The 22,834-nt window shown below is 38.0% G+C and overlaps 1 protein-coding gene across 2 annotated transcripts in view; it reads left to right on the top strand.

Moving 5' to 3' along the window:
• LOC126262472 (alpha- and gamma-adaptin-binding protein p34-like) overlaps positions 1 to 21,768 on the top strand; it is an 89,118-nt gene extending 67,350 nt beyond the window's left edge. For both annotated transcript variants that reach the window (XM_049959132.1, XM_049959133.1), the window contains 4 exons: positions 16,561 to 16,716; positions 16,799 to 16,920; positions 18,379 to 18,467; positions 20,220 to 21,768. In XM_049959132.1, coding sequence (XP_049815089.1) covers positions 16,561 to 16,716; positions 16,799 to 16,920; positions 18,379 to 18,447 — 347 coding nt within the window. In that variant the 3' untranslated portion in view covers positions 18,448 to 18,467; positions 20,220 to 21,768. The remainder of the gene's footprint in view (positions 1 to 16,560; positions 16,717 to 16,798; positions 16,921 to 18,378; positions 18,468 to 20,219) is intronic.
• Positions 21,769 to 22,834: the final 1,066 nt, after the last annotated feature.

Raw genomic sequence — 22,834 nt, 5'->3', positions numbered from 1 at the left:
AGGATACTACGTTTTTTTGTTTTGTGAAGTGCACAATTTTACATTTTCAACATTTAAAGCAAGTTGCCAATCTTTGCACCACTTGAAAATCTTATCGGGATCTGGCTGAATATTTATGCAGCTTCTTTCGGACAGTAATTCATTACAGATAACTGCATCATCTTCAAGAAGTCTGAGGCTACTGTTAATATTGTGTGTGAGATCATTAATGTACAGCATGAACAGTAAGAGTCTCAACACAAATCCCTGTGGCACACCCGCAGTCACTTCTACATCTGATGATGACCCTTCATTCAAGATAGCCCCTGCATCCTCCCTACCAAAAAGTCCTGATTCCAGCCACAAATTTTACTTGGTACCCCATATGATTGCACTTTTGATAAGAAACGTAGGTATGGTACTGAGTCAAAGGCTTTTTGGAAATCAAGAAATACTACATCTACCTGCCTGCTTTCATCCAAAACTTTCAGTATGTCATGTGAGAAATGTGTGAGTTGGGTTACACATGATTGATGTTTTTGGAATCCACATCTCGTTATGTTTGAGATGCTTCAACAAACTGATCAAGGATATTGGACTGTAGTTTTGTGGATCTTGGACCGTAGTTTCGTGGATCACTTCTACTATCCTTCTTGTAGAAGGTAGTGACCTTTGCATTCCCCAAGAACTGGGCACTATCTTTTGTTCAAGGGATCTACAATAAATTATAGTTAGAAGAGAGGCTAACCCAGCTGCAAATTTTGTATAGAATCCGATAGGAATTCCATCGTGCCCTAGAGCTTTGTTCAGTTTTAACAATTTCAGCTGTTTCTCAATGCCACGTACACTAATACTTTTTCAGTCATCTTTACAATGATATGAAAATTAAATTGGGGCAGTTCTCTTGGGTTTTCCTTTGTAAAGGAACATTTGAAAACGGAGTTAAGTATGTCAGCTTTTGAAAGATAGCACATAATAAACAATTTGACAGGTGCGTTTGTTTTCATACTGTAGTGCTGATATCTGCCAGTAACATGTTTAGAAACTCTTCAGTGTCTAAATGATAACAACTTACATGAACATTTGAGAAACTAGAAACTAACCATGATTGATGATATAGCTGTCAGGCAAGTCCTGAATGGTCTCTCTGACCTTGATGGACAAAGACTCACCATTAACAATTCAAGTATTTGTGATATTAATAGTGGTCCCTACTGGAAAATTACAAGGAAATCTACTGATGAAACTATTGAGATCTTTAAATCACATCTCCAAAACGTAGACTGGGGTCCAGTATATAATGTAGAAAATGCCAATTCCAAGTACAACCTTTTAAAGAATATATAAAACCCATACTAAAAAATCCACCAACAAGCCTTGGATTACCACTGGAATTAGGATCTTATGCAAAAGAAAGAGAGAGTTGTACATTGCCTCCAAAATATCAGATGATCCTAACCTTTTAAATAACTATAAAAAATACTGTAAAATATTGAACAAAGTCATTCAGAAATCAAAAAGTATGTATCTGTGCTCAAACTGTGCTCAAAAACTAATAACTTCACTATTGAAATCAAAACAATATGGGAAGTGATACGAAATGAGACTGGTGCAAATTACCCCAACAAGGCCCAAAATATAGCTCTTAACAATGAAGGTAAGCTAGTTCAAAATCAAGATATTGTAGCTAAAATCTTTAATGAGCACTTTTTAACTGTTGCTGAGAAAACAGCATGCAAAGGCTCTTCAGAAAAGGCAATAAAAACTCTGAAAGAACTTTACACTAACTCTATAGACATGATAGGTACAGCCCCCATAACAGTGCAAGAAGTAAAAAAACCATAGTTTCTCTAAAAAGTAAAAATGCATTGGCTGTAGAAAATATTTCCAGCAAAGTGCTAAAAGCCAGCTGTAATCAACTCTCTAAAGTTCTAGCACATATATTCAATGCCTCTCTAAATCAAGGTATCTTCCCTGACAGAATGAAGTATGTAACTGTGAAGCCCCTCTACAAAAAAGGTGATCCCACAGATGTTTCCAACTATCATTCTATCTCTCTTGTAACAGTTTTTTTTTAAAGTTTTGAAAAATTAATGTATGTCAGGATTGTCAATCACCTTGAAAAATTTGTGCTAATTGGTAAACAACAGTTTGGTTTCAGATCAGGTACATCTACAACCGAAGCAATTTATGCACTTACAAATAATGTTTTAGAATGCCTTGACAAGAAAAAATTACCTGTTGGTGTATTCTGTGACCTGAATAAGGCTTTTGACTGCGTCGATCACAGAATACTTTTAGGAAAAGCAGCCCAATGTGGAATCCGTGGGCAAATGGGTAACTGGATCATATCATATCTAGAAGACAGATAACAAAAAATAGTATTAGGTGTTAACAATCTACAAGTAGGAGAGGTAGAGTCTGACAGGAGAACAGTACATCATGGAGTTCCACAAGGGTCAGTCCTTGGTCGCCCTCCTATTTATTATATATATTAATGACCTACCCGCGTCCTCAAACAGTGCTAGCAATATCACAATGTTTGCAGATGACACAAGCATAGTGACAGCCAGCAAAACCTCCACTGACATAGAGTTAAATGCCAACCAAGCACTTGCAAATGCTCTGAACTGGTTCACAGCAAATTCTCTAGCAATAAATCTCAATAAAACAAATTACATGCAGTTCCAATCCAGTTACATAAGCCCGGAAGAGATTAACATTGCACACGAGAGCCAACAGTTACAGAGCGTTCAGTGCACAAAGTTCCTAGGCGTTCACATACATAACTGGCTCAACTGGGAATTCCACATACAGCAAACACTAAAAAAGCTTAGCTCAGCAACATTTGCCATCCGAATAATCTTCAAAATTGGAGACATCAATGAATCAAAGTCTGCATATTTTGGCTACTTTCATTCAGTGATGTGCTATGGAATAATCTTTTGGGGCAACTCACCACTTTCAAAAACATTTTTTGTAATCCAGAAAAAAGTAGTCCGAATTATATGTAGTGCTCCTCCAAGAACCTCATGTCACAATCTTTTTTAACAGTTAGGTATATTAACCACTACCTCACAATAGCTCCTCTCAGTCATGGTTTTCACACTTCTCAATTCCTCTGAATATGAAACAGATGAGGTATACCATAATTATAACACAAGACAGAAAGGTGATATGCACTGTGAACGGAAAAATCTGTCTCTGGTAAAAAAAAGGGGTAAAGTACACAAGTACAAAAATCTTTAACACACTCCCGAGTGATATAAAGTGTCTAAAAGAAAAGAAAACACTAATAAAAAAAAGCTAACGGAATTCCTACTGGAAAAATGTTTCTACTCTTTAGATGAATTCTTCAGCAGAGATAAATAATTTGAGTAGTAAATCAGATTTTTTTTTCATTGTATCTATATTGTTTTTTTATCACTCTTGTATTTTTGTATTGTATTGTTTATTATCTCTATTATATTATTGTATTGTACCAGTTGTGAATAATTCATCTAATATCAATATAACAGTTTGTATTGTATGATATCTATATTGTATCTGCTTTGACTCGTCCCACATCCATGCGTAATCACGCCATACTGGATCTATGGAATATGTATCTCAAATAAATAAATAAGTCAGTTCAGGCTAGTGATCCCAGAGGTGAGAGTTTCAGTCTTTCATTAGGACAATATTGATTTTCTTCCTCTTCTTTTTTTCGCTAATTCCTTGTTCCTCCTCTGGTGTTGCTTATGAGAAAAATACAAAGTTGCACATTAAACTGTCTGTCTGTCTCTGTGTGTGTGTGTGTGTGTGTGTGTGTGTGTGTGTAGGTTGGGGGGGGGGGGTGTTTCTATAACTGGTTTGCTAAGTCAACTCAAAGCTTGGAAGAAGGCAAGGGCATACTGCCTCCAGTAGGACCATGGCCTAGGAAAGCACTGCAGTTATCAAATCAGCCTCTAGTTTTGTTTTGCCAGGGTGTCATTCTTCTGTCTAGTGTTCACCACATGGATTTTTTTGCATACTGTTCATCACATATGAGGGGAAAATATGTGATGAACATTAAAAACTTTCTGTGAAAAAGAAATTTTCCCGTAGAAAACAATTCCATAATACATAGCAACAAAGATGGTGCAGGGTATGAAATCAAAAGAAAAGAAAATCTTGGGTGTAGCAAGGAAGCTATTAAAGAGAAGATAAGAGTTTTGAGAAAACCAGAAATAAAGGACTTTTAGATTTTGTTGAATTAAACAGTATTATTCAGAAATATATTAAATTTCAGCCTCCAGTTGCATAAGCAAAGAAACTTTACCTAGGTTTCAGCTATAATAATGTAGCCTTCTTCAGTAATGTCACAATATAAAATAAATTAAAACATGCCAGATATTGGCCTTTTCAAACTTAAAATGTTAGCCATACAGTAGATAGTCATAAGACTGCGTCACTTCTACCAGTGTTTTGTCAATAGGGCACACCAACAGGCCAGACAGGTGGGCTGCGGGCACTGAGTCGTAACTGGGTGCCGTGGGCAGCAATGCATCGCGCTCATATGGTGGTCGCACGCATGCGCGTGCGGAGTAATACAGACTTAAACCCAGTAAAACACTAGTAGAAGTGACGCAGTCTTATGACTATGTATTGTAGTACTAACATTTTAAGTTTGACAAGCCCAATATCTGGCATGTTTTAATTTATTTTATATTGTGACATTTCTGAAGAAGGCTACATTATTATAGCCGAAACCTAGGTAAAATTCCTTTGCTTATGCAACTGGAGACTGAAATTTAATATAATTACATTTTACAGTTGCTGACTCTGCTGCACCATGCTAAAAATATTCAGAAATATGTCCAAGAGGATATGAGAAGATACAATTGAAAACAATAAGAGCATGAAGAAAACAAAACATACTCTCATTGGATAGATGCCACATTTTAGCAATTAAGATAGCAGATGGCAAAGTAACTAACAACAGAGATAAAATTATACAGACGTTCTAAGATTTTTTGAATTTTATCCAGGGTGATTCAAAATTCCTGCTACAGGCTTCTAGGGAGGACTTAGATGAAGTTTTGATCAGAAACCCATGTCTGAAAATATACTGTTTGGATGTAAAATCAGTTTGAGGATTGGGTGACTTTGAAATCTCCCATTTCACAGTACGCACGCAACAGAGACAGTGAGCTCTGACCTGCGTGCTCAAGGAGCACATGGCCTGAGCAATATTTTGAGTAATTGTCCTTGTGTTCTCCTCTACATGACGAAGGACATCTTCTTTGAAGTTAAAGAGTGCAGCGAGTCTGTGGAGCACCCAGCGAGCCCTTCTAATTTCGAACCTATCAATTTCTTCCAGCCATTGTTGTAGTCAGATGAAGACTTTATGTGATTCATAATTATAACAGGGACCGGAAATGGTGTCCTTTTATTAGCTCATGCACACTGTCGAGTGGGAGATTTGAATGTGATCCAGTCTTCAAATTGATTTTAATCCAAATGATACATTTCCAGACAAGCGTTCCTTTTCAGAACTTCATCTACTAAGCTGCCCTACGACCCCTAGAAGCCTGTAATAGGAATTTTGAATGACCTGTGTAGTTCAAGGGATCAATCAGAAATACTGGTAGTTAATAATAAGAAGAGTGACACTAAATAACCGTCTGGGATACCAGATAAGATGTATAAAGGCATTTGAGATGTGAAGAAAGGTATGGTGGTAGAAGCTGTGTTCCATTAGAAATGCTTAAGGCTGAAGGGAAAATGATACGTAGTTACCCAAAATGTAAGTCCTTTGACATGAAGCAGTGATCTTGGGTTGATCCTACGTGGTGTAGTGCAACGGTTACATGTTTTGTGCCTTGTAATGCAATACTTATGTACATGGAAGATTTGATAATGGTCGAGCAGTCTGAAACTAATCATCAGTGAATAAATAAAGTTGCCATGCAACTTAACACAGTTTCTTTAAAGCTTATTGTAATCGTGGCGTGCTTATGTTGTGGTTGTACTGTTTGTTTTGCGTCTCTTGCAGTAGTATTGACTATGGCCTGTAGAGGTGGCAGTCTACAGTACATGTCTGCGCAATGATGGATACCAGGGGATACCACAGCCTTGCACACAACTGAATGAAGTGAGAATGAGTATAACGACAACACTGTGAGAAGTATTCAATAAATTCTTGAGTAAAATTTTGCAGATCAATCGAGTGAAAAATCCTAAGAAATTTTGATCTTGTAAAAGCCAGTAAATGGATAAAATCACCTGTTCAGATGCTCAGTTACTATGCTGGGACCTGGACAGAAGGTAATAGACAGAAGGCTTGAATACTGAATTTGGTCTTCCAAAAGTGTTTTGCTGCAGGACATCACTGTATAGTTCCTCATTTGAATTGTTACACGAATGCCAAAACAACAGATATTGAAATTAAGTGATTGGAGTATAGGAAATTAGCTACAGTCACTGAGCATAGGAAAGGCATCTGGACTTTGCGAATACCAGTACTGTTATATTCAGATTATGTGAAAGAACAGGCTCCTCTTCTAGCAGCAGTTAACAATAGGTCACTGGAACAAAAAAATGTACCAAGCATGAGACAGATCTGCATATAATCATATGCCTACGTCACTGATGTCGTCGTAGTAGAATTGTGGAACACATTTTAGGCTTGTATATCATGATCTTCTTGAACAAAAACCTCTGTGAAATTAGGTGACAGTCAGTGCCCAGATTGCTAATGTGTTCCCCGACTTCTGCTGGTCTTCCAAACTGATCGCATGGTGAACAAAATACAAGTTTACTGAATATTGCACCAGATTTGTGACTGAGTCATCATTTCATAGCAGATAGAACTACAGACATTCTGATGGTAAATTAACTATGGAAGTGTTCCGAGGGACCATTATAGTGCCATTAAGAATCACTGTGTGTATAAATGATTTAGAGGATAATGTCGGAAGTTCTGTTGTTGTTGTTGTTTGTTGTTGTTGTTGTCTTTAGTTCGAAGACTGGTTTGATGCAGAACTCCAAGCTACTCTTCCCTTTGCATGCCTCTTCATCTCTGAGTAACTACTGCAGCCCACATCTCTCTGAATCTGTTTACTGTATTCATCTTTTGGTCTCGCTCTACGATTTTTACACCAAACGCTTCCCTCCAATACTAAATTGGTGATCCCTCGATGCCTCAGAACATGTCCTACCAACCGATCCCTTCTTTTATTCAGGTTGTACTGCAAAATTCTTTTCTCCCCAATTCTATTCACTACCTCCTCATTTGTTATGTGATCTATCACTCTAATCTTCAGCATTCTTCTGTAGCACCACATTTCAAAAGCTTCTGTTCTCTTCTTGTCTTAACAGTTTATTGTCAATGTTTGACTTCCATACATGGCTACTTTCCATACAAATACTTTCAGAAAGGCTTTCCTGACAAACCTATACTTAATGTTAACTAATTTCTCTTCTTCAGAAACACTTTTCTTGCCATTGCCAGTCTACCTTTTATATCCTCCCTACTTCGACCATCATCAGTTATGAGGGTTGGAACTTCTCGTACAAAATAGATAGGTGTTTCAAAGTTTTACTGACCTTCAGGGCAGTCTCCAGCATTGTGTATAACTCGTTGCCAGTGATATGGAAGTCGTAGCAGTGCCAGTTGTGTTGACAGTTCGAGCGGCACGGTCTATTGCCTGACGAATTTCTAGCAGTTCTGAAGTGAATGCCGTGAAGTGTTTCCTTCAGTTTAGAAGTCGAGCTGAACTCACGAGGGATTAAGTCAGGGGGGTGCATTAGGTGGTATAGCACTTAGCAGCCCCAACAGTCAAACAAATCAGTAACAGCTTGCACTGTACCTGCTTGAACATTGTGCTGCAAAATGATGATCAGGTCCTGCAGAAAGTGTCATCACTTTTGTCTCTAATCAGGTCGTAGGTTGTGTTCCAAAAATGAACAGTATAGAGAAAGAAGTGGTGACACTTTTTGCAGGATCTGAACATCATTTTGCAGGACAGTGTGTGGATACAAGCTGTTACTGATTTGTTTGACTGATGGGGCTGTTAAGTGCTATACCAGCTACTGCACTCCCCTGACTTAAGCCCTCATGAGTTCAACTCTATTTCTAAACTGAAGGAAACACTTCACGGTATTCACTTCAGAACTACTACAAATTCTTCGGGTATTAGTCTACACCACTCGAACTGTTAACACTACTGGCTCTGCTAAGAGTATCCTACGTCTTCCACATCGCTGCCAAAGAGTTATGCACAATGCTGGTGACTACTTTGAAGGTCAGTAAAACTTTGAAACATGTAAATATTTTGTACGAGTTATAAATAAATAGTTACCACTATTAAAGTTCCAACCCTCGTATTTTGCTTCCCAAATAAAAAAAAAACTCATTGCTACTTTAAGTGTCTCATTTCATAATATAATTCCCTCAGCATCACCTGTTTTATTTTGACTACATTCCATTATCATTATTTTACTTTTGTTGATGTTCATCTTTACTGCTCTTCCAAGTCCTTTGCCGTCCCTAAGAGGATTACAATGCTATCAGCGAACTTCAAAGTTTTTATTTCTTCTCTCTGGATTTTAATTCATAATCCAAATTTTTCTTTTGTTTCCTTTACTGCTTGCTCAATATACAGGTGAATAACATCAGGGATAGGCTACAACCCTGTCTCACTTCCTTCTTAACCATTGCTGTTCTTTTATACCCCTTGACTCTTATAACTGTCATCTGGTTTCTGTATTTTACAGCTGCCACCTTTAGAATATAAATGAGAGTGTTCTGGTCAACATTGTCAAAAGCTTTCTCTAAGGCCACACATGCTGTAAATGTAGGTTTGCCTTTCCTTAACCTATCTTCTATGAGAAGTTGTAGGGCCAGTATTGCCTTGCGTGTTCCTATATTTCTTCAGAATCCAAACTGATCTTCCCTGAGGTCAGCTTCTACGAGTTTTTCCATTCTTCTGTAATGGATTCCTGTTAGTATTTTGCAGCCGCGACTTATTAAACTGATAGTTCTGTAATTTTCACACCTGTCAGTGCCTGCTTTCTTTGGGATTGGGATTATTACATTCTTCTTGAAGTCTGAGGATGTTTCGCCAGTCTCGTACATCTTGCTCACCAGATGAAAGAGTTTTGTCATGGCTGTCTCTCCCAAGGCTACAATAGTTCTGATTGAATGTTATCTGCACCCGGGGCTTTGTATCGACTTAGGTCTTTCAGTGATTCGTCAAATTCTTCATGCAGTATCATATCCTCCTTCTCTTCTTCCTCTATGTCCTCTTCCATTTTCATAATATTGTCCTCAAGGGCATTTCCCTTGTATAGACCCTCTATATACTCATTTCATCTTTCTGCTTTCCCTTCTTTTCTTAGGACTGGTTTTCCATCTGAGCTCTTGATGTTCATGCACGGTGGTTCTCTTTTCTCAGAAGGACTCTTTAATTTTCCTGTAGGCAGTATCTATCTTACCCTTAGTAGTGATATAGCTTCTGCATCCTCTCATTTTTCATCTAGCCATTCCTGCTTAGTCATTTTGCACTTCCTGTCAGTCTCATTTTTTAGACATTTATGTTCCCCTTCGTCCGCTTCATTTCTCTCATTTTTATATTTTCTCCTTTCACCAATTAAATTCAATATATTTTGTGTTACCCAAGGATTTCTACTAGCCCTGGTCTTTTTACCTACTTGATCCTCTGCTGCCTTTACTATTTCATCTCTTAAAGCTACCAATTCTTCTTCTACTGTATTCCTTTCCCATGTTCTTGCCAATTGTTCCCTAATACTCCCTCTGAAACTCTCTACAACCTCTGATTCATTCTGTTTATCCATATCTCAGGTCCTTAAATTCCCTCCTTTTGCAATTTCTTCAGTTTTAATCTGCAGTTCCTAACCAATAAATAGTGGTCAGAATCCACATCTGCCTCTGGAAATATCTTACAATTTAAAATCTGGTGCCCAAATCTCTTCTAACCAGTGTATAATCATTCTGAAACCTTCTGGTGTCTCCAAGTCTCTTCCACATATAAAGCCTTCTTTCAAGATTTTATATAAAGTGTTAGCTATGATTAAATTATGCTCTGTGCAGAATTTTACCAGATGACTTCCTCTTCCATTCCTTTCCCCCCGTCCGTATTCACGTACTACTTTCCCTCTCTTCCTTTTCCTACTGTTGAATTCTAGTCTCTCGTGACAATTAAATTTTTGTCTCCGTTTATTATCTGGATACTTTCTTTTATCTCATCATACATTTCCTCAATCTCCTCATCATCTGGAAAGCCAGTTGGCATATAAACTTATACTACTGTGGTGGGTGTGGACTTTGTGTCTATCTTGGTTACAATATTGTGTTCACTATGCTGTTCATAGTAGTTTATCCACATTCCTATTTTTTTTATTCATGATTAAACCTACTTCTTCATTACCCCTATTTCATTTTGTATTTATAACTCTAGTCACCTGACCAGAAGTCGTGTTTCTCCTGACACCGAACTTCACTAATTCCCACTATATCTAACTTTAACCTATCCACCTCCATTTTTAAATTTTCTAACCTACATGACCAATTAAGGGTCTGACATTCCAAACTCTGATCTGTAGGACACCAGTTTTGTTTCTACTGATGACCATGTCCACTTGAGCAGTCCCCACTTAGAGATCCGTATGGGGCACTATTTTACCCCTGGAATATTTTACCCAAGAGGGTTCAGTCATCATTTAACCATGTAGTAGAGCTGCATGTCCTCTGGAAAAATTACGGCTGTTGTTTCCCCTTGCGTTCAGCTGTTTGCAGTACCAGCACAGCAAGGCCATTTTGGTTGATGTTACAAGGCCAGATCAGTCAATCATCCAGACCGTTGCCCCTGTAACTACTGAAAAGGCTGCTGCCCCTCTTCAGGAACCACAAGTTTGTCTAGACTCTCAACAGATACCCCTCCATTGTGGTTGCATCTATGGTATGGTTATCTGTATCGCTGAGGCACACAAGCCTCCCCACCAACGGCAAGGTCCATGGTTCGTTGGGGGAGGGGGAGGAGGCTATTTACAGAAGATAAATTCAGAAGACGCAATCTCAGAAAACTGTATTGAAATCCAGAAAGAAGACCTACAGAGGGTCGCCATTTGGTGCAGGGCGTGCCAGTTGACCCTCAGTATAAATAAATGTAATGCATTGTGAATAAATGGACAGAAAGACCCATCACTGTATGATTATACCATCACCAGTAAATAACATGGAAACCATACCAACCACAAAAATTTCTTTTTAATGCAACTGTCCTGGGTGACCCAAAGTTGAATGACTGCTTAAACCTGGTTGTAATAAACCAAATGCCCGACAGTCGTTGGAAGACTGCTAAGGATATGCAGGCTGTCCTTTCTTCTCTCCATTTGTGATGACACATGAAAGGAGGTAAATCATACAGCTGTAATAAATACACTTTCTCACACTCTGTAAAGCGGCTGCAGAGTATGAGTCTTTCATGATACACCCCAGTAATGCAAAGTGCAATTGTGGTTTTGATATAAAGAATTTGTTTTGAATGCGACAATACGTACTATATTTTATCGTAATCAATATAAAAAAAATTACATGGGAAATGTTTGATGATTGCTACTTTAATTATAACCTTATACTAGTTGATGACAAACTCCTGTTGCACTTTTAGAAATGTGTCACTTTTCGGTAATAAGAGGAAATTAAGGAGCTGCTGACATCTGTGTATTTTGTGCATTTTTTGGACAAGTTGTTCAGGCAGTTGCAATTGTCTGTAATAGAATGATGATTATGTCAATATGTAGCTGTATATTTTTATAATTATTAATATATTTTTCTGATTGTTATTTGTGTTTCTTTTATGAGTAATTACAGGGATAGGCAAAACAATACGGACACCTGTACTTACTTGCAAGTGGTTTACTAATAAGGGGTTGGACCCACATTTGCCTGTAATACAGCTGCCCCCCATGAACCATGGACCTTGCCGTTGGTGGGGAGGCTTGCGTGCCTCAGCGATACAGATGGCTGTACCGTAGGTGCAACCACAACGGAGGGGTATCTGTTGAGAGGCCAGACAAACATGTGGTTCCTGAAGAGGGGCAGCAGCCTTTTCAGTAGTTGCAGGGGCAACAGTCTGGATGATTGACTGATCTGGCCTTGTAACATTAACCAAAACGGCCTTGCTGTGCTGGTACTGCGAACGGCTGAAAGCAAGGGGAAACTACAGCCGTAATTTTTCCCGAGGACATGCAGCTTTACTGTATGATTAAATGATGATGGCGTTCTCTTGGGTAAAATATTCCGGAGGTAAAATAGTCCCCCATTCGGATCTCCGGGCGGGGACTACTGAAGAGGATGTTATCAGGAGAAAGAAAACTGGCGTTCTGCGGATCGGAGCGTGGAATGCCCGATCCCTTAATCGGGCAGGTAGGTTAGAAAATTTAAAAAGGGAAATGGATAGGTTAAAGTTAGATATAGTGGGAATTAGTGAAGTTCGGTGGCAGGAGGAACAAGACTTTTGGTCAGGTGATTACAGGGTTATAAATACAAAATCAAATAGGGGTAATGCAGGAGTAGGTTTAATAATGAATAAAAGAATAGGAGTGCGGGTTAGCTACTACAAACAGCATAGTGAACGCATTATTGTGGCCAAGATAGACACAAAGCCCATGCCTACTACAGTAGTACAAGTTTATATGCCAACTAGCTCTGCAGATGATGAAGAAATAGATGAAATGCATAAAAGAAGGTTGTATACCTGGAAGAATCCTGGAGATACTAAAAGGTATCAGATCAATTATATAATGGTAAGACAGAGATTTAGGAACCAGGTTTTAAATTGTAAGACATTTCCTGGGGCAGATGTGGATTCTGACCACAATCTATTGGTTATGAACTGCAGATTGAAACTGAAGAAACTGCAAAAAGGTGGGAATTTAAGGAGATGGGACCTGGATAAACTGAAAGAACTAGAGGTTGTAGAGTGTTTCAGGGAGAGCGTAAGGGAACAATTGACAGGAATGGGGGAAAGAAATACAGTAGAAGAAGAATGGGTAGCTCTGAGGGATGAAGTAGTGAAGGCAGCAGAGGATCAAGTAGGTAAAAAGACGAGGGCTAATAGAAATCCTTGGGTAACAGAAGAAATATTGAATTTAATTGATGAAAGGAGAAAATATAAAAATGCAGTAAATGAAGCAGGCAAAAAGGAATACAAACATCTCAAAAATGAAATCGATGGGAAGTGCAAAATGGCTAAGCAGGGATGGCTAGAGGACAAATGTAAGGATGTAGAGGCTTGTCTCACTAGGGGTAGGATAGATACTGCCAACAGGAAAATTAAAGAGACCTTTGGAGAGTAGAGAACCACTTGTATGAATATCAAGAGCTCAGATGGAAACCCAGTTCTAAGCAAAGAAGGGAAGGCAGAAAGGTGGAAGGAGTATATAGAGGGTTTATACAAGGGCGATGTACTTGAGGACAATATTATGGAAATGGAAGAGGATGCAGATGAAGATGAAATGGGAGATAAGATACTGCGTGAAGAGTTTGACAGAGCACTGAAAGACCTGAGTCGAAACAAGGCCCCGGGAGTAGACAACATTCCATTAGAACTACTGATGGCCTCTGATGGCCTCGGGAGAGCCAGTCATGACAAAACTCTACCATCTGGTGAGCACGATCTATGAGACAGGCAAAATACCCTCAGACTTCAAGAAGAATATAATAATTCCAATCCCAAAGAAAGCAGGTGTTGACAGATGTGAAAATTACTGAACTATCAGTTTAATAAGTCACAGTTGCAAAATACTAACGCGAGTTCTTTACAGACGAATGGAAAAACTGATAGAAGCCGACCTCGGGGAAGATCAGTTTGGATTCCGTAGAAATGTTGGAACACGTGAGGCAATACTGACTTTACGACTTATCTTAGAAGAAAGATTAAGGAAAGGCAAACCTACGTTTCTAGGATTTGTAGACTTAGAGAAAGCTTTTGACAATGTTAACTGGAATACTCTCTTTCAAATTCTGAAGGTGGCAGGGGTAAAATACAGGTAGCGAAAGGCTATTTACAATTTGTACAGAAACCAGATGGCAGTTATAAGGGTCGAGGGGCATGAAAGGGAAGCAGTGGTTGGGAAGGGAGTGAGACAGGGTTGTAGCCTCTCCCCGATGTTATTCAATCTGTATATTGAGCAAGCAGTAAAGGAAACAAAAGAAAAATTCGGAGTAGGTATTAAAATTCATGGAGAAGTAGTAAAAACTTTGAGGTTCGCCGATGACATTGTAATTCTGTCAGAGACAGCAAAGGACTTGGAAGAGCAGTTGAACGGAATGGACAGTGTCTTGAAAGGAGGATATAAGATGAACATCTTCAAAAGCAAACGAGGATAATGGAATGTAGTCAAATGAAATCGGGTGATGCTGAGGGAATTAGATTAGGAAATGAGACACTTAAAGCAGTAAAGGAGTTTTGCTATTTGGGGAGCAAAGTAACTGATGATGGTCGAAGTAGAGAGGATATAAAATGTAGACTGGCAATGGCAAGGAAAGCGTTTCTCAAGAAGAGAAATTTGTTAACATCGAGTATAGAGTTAAGTGTCAGGAAGTCGTTTCTGAAAGTATTTGTATGGAGTGTAGCCATGTATGGAAGTGAAACATGGACGATAACTAGTTTGGACAAGATGAGAATAGAAGCTTTCAAAATGTGGTGCTACAGAAGAATGCTGAAGATAAGGTGGGTAGATCACGTAACTAATGAGGAGGTATTGAATAGGATTGGGGAGAAGAGAAGTTTGTGGCACAACTTGACTAGAAGAAGGGATCGGTTGGTAGGACATGTTTTGAGGCATCGAGGGATCACAAATTTAGCATTGGAGGGCACCGTGGAGGGTAAAAATCGTAGAGGGAGACCAAGAGATGAATACACTAAGCAGATTCAGAAGGATGTAGGTTGCAGTAGGTACTGGGAGATGAAGAAGCTTGCACAGGATAGAGTAGCATGGAGAACTGCATCAAACCAGTCTCAGGACTGAAGACCACAACAAACAGCTGCGATTCTTCTGGGAATACAGGCGTATAATGATTGTGTAGTCTCCAGTGGAACGTTAACGCCACTCTTCAATCACAACCTCTTCTAACTCCTGTAGTGACGAGGGAGATGGAAATCTGCTCCGGAGTCTGTGCTCCAATGCCGCCCACAAGGATTCGATAATGTTAAAGTCTAGGGACTGTTCTGGCTTAGAAGACGCTGCAGTTCAGTTGCATGCTCCTCATACCACGATTGTACTGTTTTGACTGTGTGGATTGGTGTATTATTGTCCTGAAATGTGGCATCATTGTTGGGAACAATATTTGAATCATGGGATGCACCTGATCACCTAAAATGTTCACATAATCAGCGGCTGTAAAACGGCCTTTGAAAGTAATGATGATGTGACCAGCAGAATACCGTGATATGGATGCCCACACCATCACACTTCCATCTCCATGCTTAACTGTTTGATTCGAGTACTCAGAATGCTAGGCTTCTTTTGGCTTTCTCCAGATGTAAATCAGGTCCGATGTGGAAATAACAAAAACATTGACTCGTTGGACCATATGTCGTGTTTACACTGATCAGCTGTTAAGGATTTATGCTCATGACACCAGATTTTACACTTCTTTGTATTGTTTGTCATCAATATAGGTTTCGATGTAGCAGCTTGTCCATGAATATTCATTTTATGGAGTCCTCGGCGACGAGTGTCAATAGATATGGGGTCTCGAAGAAGGGTATTGAGCTATGCAGTCACTTTAGTGGATGTAGTTTTGTATTGTTTTGACACAATTCGTGTGTAAATAATTCTTCAGCACTAGAAACAACACACAGTAATAATAGTTATCATGTATGACACTCTCAGTCATTTAGTTTTCATTTGTGCCCACTATTACATTTACATGATGATGTCTTTCCATGTTTTGTGTAGGCTATGATGACTGTTGGAACAGTTACTCTTGAACGTTCAATGAGTTGGCGGCATTGGTTACTGACGCTCCAGCTAATCGGGCTCCCACAATCTGTCCTCGTTGAAACTCTGTTAGGTCTTTCGTTACACATCTACCTTGACCTCTGAATGCAAATACGAAGTGTGCACTACTCATAAACAACCTGAACTGATGTCTAGTCCGTACTGAACATGCACAGTCCAGCACGACACATGTCTTACCTGTGTTGTTGACCGTCAAACGCAACCATCCCATTACTACCACTGTTCACATTATTTTGTCTATCTCCTGTATCTCTCACATTGAGTGTGCATTTTGTAATGTAGGCTATTATTTGAATTAAATTGCTTACTTCTAAAACTAATAATTTGTTAGAAATTTATGGAATAAATGTGTAAATAATTCTTCAGCACTAGAAACAACACACAGTAATAATAGTTATCATGTTATAAGTTATTTCTTATTCCTGTTGGATGTCACATTATTAAATAGTTGTTAATTTCTCCTTTTCGTGTTCAGAGGTTTTTATTTTTCTGCTTCAACAGTACTGACATTGAAGACTTACGCACCTTTCTTCAATTGTTCTTTACTAAAGTGCAGTTGTTTTGCAGGTAAGCCCCAGCAGCTATCTCGAACAGTCCAATCAATGTTAGTGGGTAATGCTCCCACAACACCCACAAATGGCAACAGTGATGAGGATGCAGACCAGGGGTCTACTCTTGATAACAGTTCTTTCTTTGCAGCTACGTGTACAGAGGAACGAATAGGTAAATAGTCATCTGTGGGGTATTTTTCTTTGTCACTGTTTGTGGCTAAAATATTCTCTGTAGCTTTATGTTTCTGTTGCAGATGAGTTACTTGGTGATAGTGGTGGTGTAGCAGGTTTCTCTTCTTTATTTGAACAACTGTGTACAATGAAGGAGCGAGTCTCTAAACTTCCAAGTGACCAAAGAAGAGCTTGTGCTGAACAGGTGTGTTTATTGGAAATAAATGTTTGTTTCATCATATTGTGTTTCCTCTTTTGTGTATCCACAATGCATTAAAACTTGATGCCAGTCTGAGATTCAAATTTGGAATTCACTTGAATCTGTCATTACCATTTTTGTTGTGTACTCCTTTTCCAATGGGTGCAAGAGCTGCAGCATTGCAGCAAAGCTTTTAGGCACTTTGAAATGGGAAAGGAGCTGGCTGTGGCTCATTGAAGCCTTGTTTGCAAGATGTGCAGTTATCTACTTTACACAATATTCTTACTGCTTGCTGCTGCTGAATAAACACTTAATTTACTTTAGGTGCACTGTCAGAGTAAATAATTCCATAATACTACAGGAAGTGAATATCTGCAAATGAAGCCAACACTCTTGTCTTTAGGTCAATGCTAGGAGAGATGCTTCTATCCCAAAACATGCTGAAGTGAACTTTTAATTATTTTATCTGTGTTTTGATCCATTTGTGTTATTCAGCTGGACGAGGAATTTGGCAGTGTGTGCTCCAATTAGTGTGTGGCCATTATCTCTGGTTTAAAATGGCATAATATGGGTCATTTTGAGACTCTAGTTTACTAAGTATAATTTTATCCAAACAAACACAGGCTTTCGTAAGATTATAGAATGTATTGACAGAATAATTTTTCTATTTTAGCTCTGCTTGCACTTTTGGGAGGTTTGTACCTGTGAAGAATCCTTTATGAAGGGCAAGCCAAGAGGCAATTAACAAGTTCTGGTCAATTAAATGTGTCAATATTCTGTCATAGGCTAATTTCTCAAGCACCTTTGAGAAGCTTGGAAGCAGTGACATAGATCTGTAATTAGAGGTAGTTTGCGTATCTCTAGTTTTGTTGATGGGTGTTATAACAACTTAATGAAGTCTGTTGCAAATATGCCTTAGTCATTGATTGATTACAAAGATAGTTTAAGGGTAATCCTATCAAGTCAGCACAAGATTTTAATATTCTGCTAGAAAAACAGTCAGAGCTAGCAGAATCGCTATGTTTCAGTGACCTAATACATTCTGTAATTTCCTTAGGGGCTGCATTTTTAAAATTAATATCTGTTAGTGGTGCATACAGTGTCTTTGAGTAAATATAATGTATCTGTGTTTGGTTGTCTCATGGTGAGTGCAAAGTTAGCTCCCAATGTGAGGAAGTAATCATTGGATTTGACGGCCAGTGATTTGAAAATGTCACCATTTCAGCCACAGATATTTTCTGGAATCAATATTATTATGAAACGTTACACATATGGTTAGTGTTGGATCAGTTTTTGGGTTTAAATATTTCTCACCAGCTTCCAGAATAATGTACTGTTTTCCAATTTTAGTTCCTTTTGTTATTGTTCTTTCAGTGAAGAATAGGCCCCTGAACATATATATTATATCTGGTGTCCAACATTTGTAATTTATGGAATTATAAAAATTACCTTATTATTTTACAGGTTGTAATGGCGTTTTGGAAAGCAATAGGTGGAGATGATGATGAGTTATCAGGTCTTGGTTCAAACTGAAATAAATGAGAAGGGACAAGGTAATATTTGCTTGAATATTCATTTGCTGTTGTACTTGTAGTTGTATTTTGTAATATGTTTATAATATATAATAAGGAAACTACTATTTAAACATCAGAATTAAAACTGTAATTTCTGTTTTATCTGTATTGTTATATTCTAATGCTATTCATCTACAAAAAATTTACTTTACTTTTGGTCAATTTTTGAAATTTAAATGATAATAGTTCTTATAACCTACTAATTACAGTTATGTTAGGCTTCCTGTTTAGAGAAAGAATGAGACCCATCAAACATGAAAGCCAAAGTACCAAACATTTTGGCTAAATCTTTATATTTATGTAAGCGTAGGCTTCCGAAGAACAAATGCTATACAAGGCTGAGGTAACGCTAAAATGTTTGTAGCAGGCTTATACAGTTCTTTCATATACTTGCTGAGTAGTAATTGACTATCAGATGGAAGACAAGAGAGATGACTGGTGTATTTAAGCAGCCCATTAATGTGAACTGTGGTAATGGTTAAAACGTACCACCATCCTGGCTGTCAATAGTAATGGGTCCAAGGACTGATACAGCTTACACAGCTGCCCAGCCATATGTGGCAGTGCGCTTTTCAATAACAAACTCTAGGCACTGATGTGTGTCATCTACTGCCAGGAATAACCTCAGACATGGTCTCCTGGCCAATAGTACCTTATGATCATTTCATTTGTTTCCCCATCGGGAAACAGTGGTATGTCACAGTAGTGGATCTACATCTCTCTGTATAATTTGCAAGCCATTGTGCAATGCTTGGCCAGTATTAGAATTTTCTGTCTATTGCATAGTAAGCAAAAGAGAAATGACTGTTGATACGACTCTAGATGTGCCCTTTTTTTTTCTTTATCTTATTCTCTTGATTCTCAAGTGAGATACATAATAGTGGGAGCAGAAGTATTGCACAGTCTTTCTCAGATACTGATGCTTGGCATGATTTCGTGAGAATTCTGTCCCCTTTCTTCTAAATATTCCCCAGATGTTAATCTTCAGTTTTAGTAAATACTTCTAAACATCCACCTGAAAAAAAACTAAGTGTAGGGATTTGAACCAAGAATATTCTGCTTGATAAGTAATAGCTCTAATTGCTGCACCAAGTGTCTAGTTGAAAGTAGGAAAGCAATCAAACACGTTGACCTCAATTTTTTTTTTTTTTTTAAAGAAGGCATGGGGACCTAAGCCCTGTGTGGAAGCATTTAGACTTTAAAATGTTTAACTTGTTGTAGGATCACCATCTCACCAGGATGGGAATGTCATTCTGGTGTAATTTACCACCTTAGACATTATCCCCACATGTGATTGTGGTAGTCTACTGCCCTGATACTCACTAAATTTGTTGTTTCTGTGTGATTTATACCATTTCTTTCAAATAAGTGTGTTAGATATTTAGTTTTAAAAATGGGTTGTTATTCATCAAAGTCTTTGTAATGTGGCAAATTATGTGTGTCATATCCCTATTCTTTCTATAATAGTCAGTGACAGTATGTGATTCAAGATCAAATACCTGAACTGCCTTGCTTTTAGTCCAATTTGTGAGAAAAGAATGAAATTTGGTTGTTCAGTGCTTTCTATTATCTCTGCACTCTTTGTCTCATAGATTTCCTTTTATTGAGATAATTCCCCCCCCCCTCCCCCCCTCATAAGTGCATCTGTACTGTCTCCTCCTCCCCCTCCCTCTTATTTTTTCTGAATTGCATGATATGATTGCATTTCAAGCTTTCTGTTTTCTGTTTCAGAGTTGATGTTTCATCCAAGGATGTGATTACTGCAACTCATTCTCCGAATGAAGAACCACGTTTGATATGAAATCATGATGTTCCAAATTTCTTCAGAGAGGATATCTTGTGATTCTTAGCTTTCTCCGAGTATTATATTTATACCACTTTTGTCATATCAGTACTGATGTGAGGAAGCAGAAAAGTTTTCTAGTCGATTACATCTGTATTCTGATGTTGATAGGGCAGTATATTATTGGGAGCAATATAAATCTTTTCTAGGAACTATACTTTAGTCATATGTAAAGGAACTGTGTGAAAACATTAACACCTGTGTACCAATCTCCTATGCCGAAGAGCTATTGGTGTCTTTGAATCAAACTTAATTAAAATAAATATTTGGTAGTTGTTTTCCCAGGTGCTATCATCACTGCCTGAGAAACTGAGAATTTTTCCAAAGCAGTTTTGGACTTGATAACTTCATTGATATTGTTTTGTGATCCAGAGATATACCCTCTGTTTGTTGTACATAAAAAGGATATTTTTTGTTTTAATTCAACACTGAATTGTAATGCTCTAGAATATCATGTTCCTAATGAAAGAAGGAAATGGAAACTCTTCTCTTTGATTTGGTAACATAGAGACCAGTGTATACAGTAAATATCTGGTTTCACATAGTGTATTGTTGTTTTTCATTTTTAATGCCTTTTTAGAAAATTTAGCAAACTTAAACATGATATGCATGTAGTCTAAAAAGAGACAATTTATCTTTTGTACCACGTTATTGGAGGTACAATCTTGTTACTCTGCAGCAGTAAATTCTGATGTGTAATAAAACTGGAAGTGCATGTGATCAGCATGTAAATAGTTTATCCTTAAGAAGACAGTTTTGCTTGGAGTATATAATAGCATGAGAATTGGGAAGTTATATCTGTGCAATATTAATCTGCTGTAGTGTATGTCACAATCGTATCATGTTGTTATATTATTATAGTCTCAGTTTCAAAGCTAATTTCATGATTCAGAACTTATCTTGCTCTGTTGTCTCATTTCAATTGAAACGCTATTTTTTGTTTCATACAAGTGAAGGATACTGTATGTCTGTCTGGTCATTGCCAGTCACATTTTGTAAAATCATTGATTCTATAATATATCAATTGGAAAATGATCTGTAGAAGTTATTAATTTGTGTATAATGAAAATATAAAATTAAAAACAAATATTGTTGATTATGATATGGACAGATTCTTATAGTTGGTCTGTACTTTTGCTATCCTAGACATCACTGTAAGATATAGCACTTGGTATGCTGTTACAGTTTTTGCCAAAATGCTAGTGTTAATGAATGTCATTATGGTCATCGTAGACAGCTTCTCACATCTTCGACTGTGCCAGAATAAAAGAAGTTTTGTACATTAGAGCATCATGATACTGTGTTATTTTGTATTACTGTTGTTACGTTGTTCTTGCTTTATGATGGAATTTACCTTAGTGTATGCTGTTTTCAGTGCACTTGGACTTTATGTAACGTATTCATTGGTGCCTCAAGTAGTAAAGGGTACAGCAATCAGTTGAAAATAATTTTTATTGCATATCCACATTTTGGTCACTGTGTGGCCATCTTCAGTGCTTACCAGTTACAATATTTTTGATGTGTTCATACACCTATTAACATTATCTTACACTTTGTTCATTTTATCATTTTATTTTATATTAAAAAAAATGTGTCCATAAAACAAGTAAGGTGGTTGTGACTAAAAGCAGTGATTAATGTTTTACAGTTACACTTGATGGTAGTTGGGTGAACTATCAGTGGCACTGATTATTGCTGCACACTTTACAACTGAACAGATATGGAGACAATTATTGAACTATATGAAATAAAATAGTCATAACTTCTGAACAGTTTGGGTTAGGACTTTCAAACTGCATGGTTGGCTGCAGGGCATGATGGGAATTAGTATGTGCTGTTTGATTTGGTTTAGCAATGTAGCCCACTTTCATTTGCATGGGTTCGTCAATAAGCAAAATGATGCATTTGAGGTACTGAGAAAGGCCATTTCGCGATCAAGAAGTCTCTTCACCCTCAACAGGTGACTGTGTGGTGTGCAATGTCCAGACACGGAATAATAAGTGCAATATTCCTTGTTGGCATGGTGACTACCAATTGGTACATGAAGGTTTTGGAAGATGATTTCATCCCCTTTATCCAAAGTGACCCTGATTTCGGCAAGATGTGGTTCTTGCAGGACAGAGCTCGACCTCAGCAAAGCAGGTGACCGCATTCTAGCTCTGCGGTACCCAGAGGCCACTGGCATTGGCCTTGATAGGTCACCATATTCTCCAGATCTGAATACATGCGACTCCTTTTGGTGGGGCTATATTTCAAGACAAGGTGTACAGCAATAGCCCCAAAACCATTGCTTAGCTGAAAACAGTCATTCAGGCGGTCATCGACAGCATCGATGTTCTGACACTCCAGTGTGTCGAGGAGAATTCCGCTATTCGTCTGTGCCACATCGTCGCATATCGAACATGTCATAACCGAAATCTGAATATCTGTAGTGACGTTTACACGTTGAATAAAGTGTGCGCACACTACAGTTTGTAACTAATTTAAGTTTTTTCATATAGTT

Source organism: Schistocerca nitens, chromosome 6, assembly GCF_023898315.1.
Source record: "Schistocerca nitens isolate TAMUIC-IGC-003100 chromosome 6, iqSchNite1.1, whole genome shotgun sequence".
Classification (NCBI taxonomy): Eukaryota; Metazoa; Arthropoda; class Insecta; order Orthoptera; family Acrididae; genus Schistocerca; species Schistocerca nitens.
This window is presented reverse-complemented; position numbering and strand designations above follow the sequence as displayed.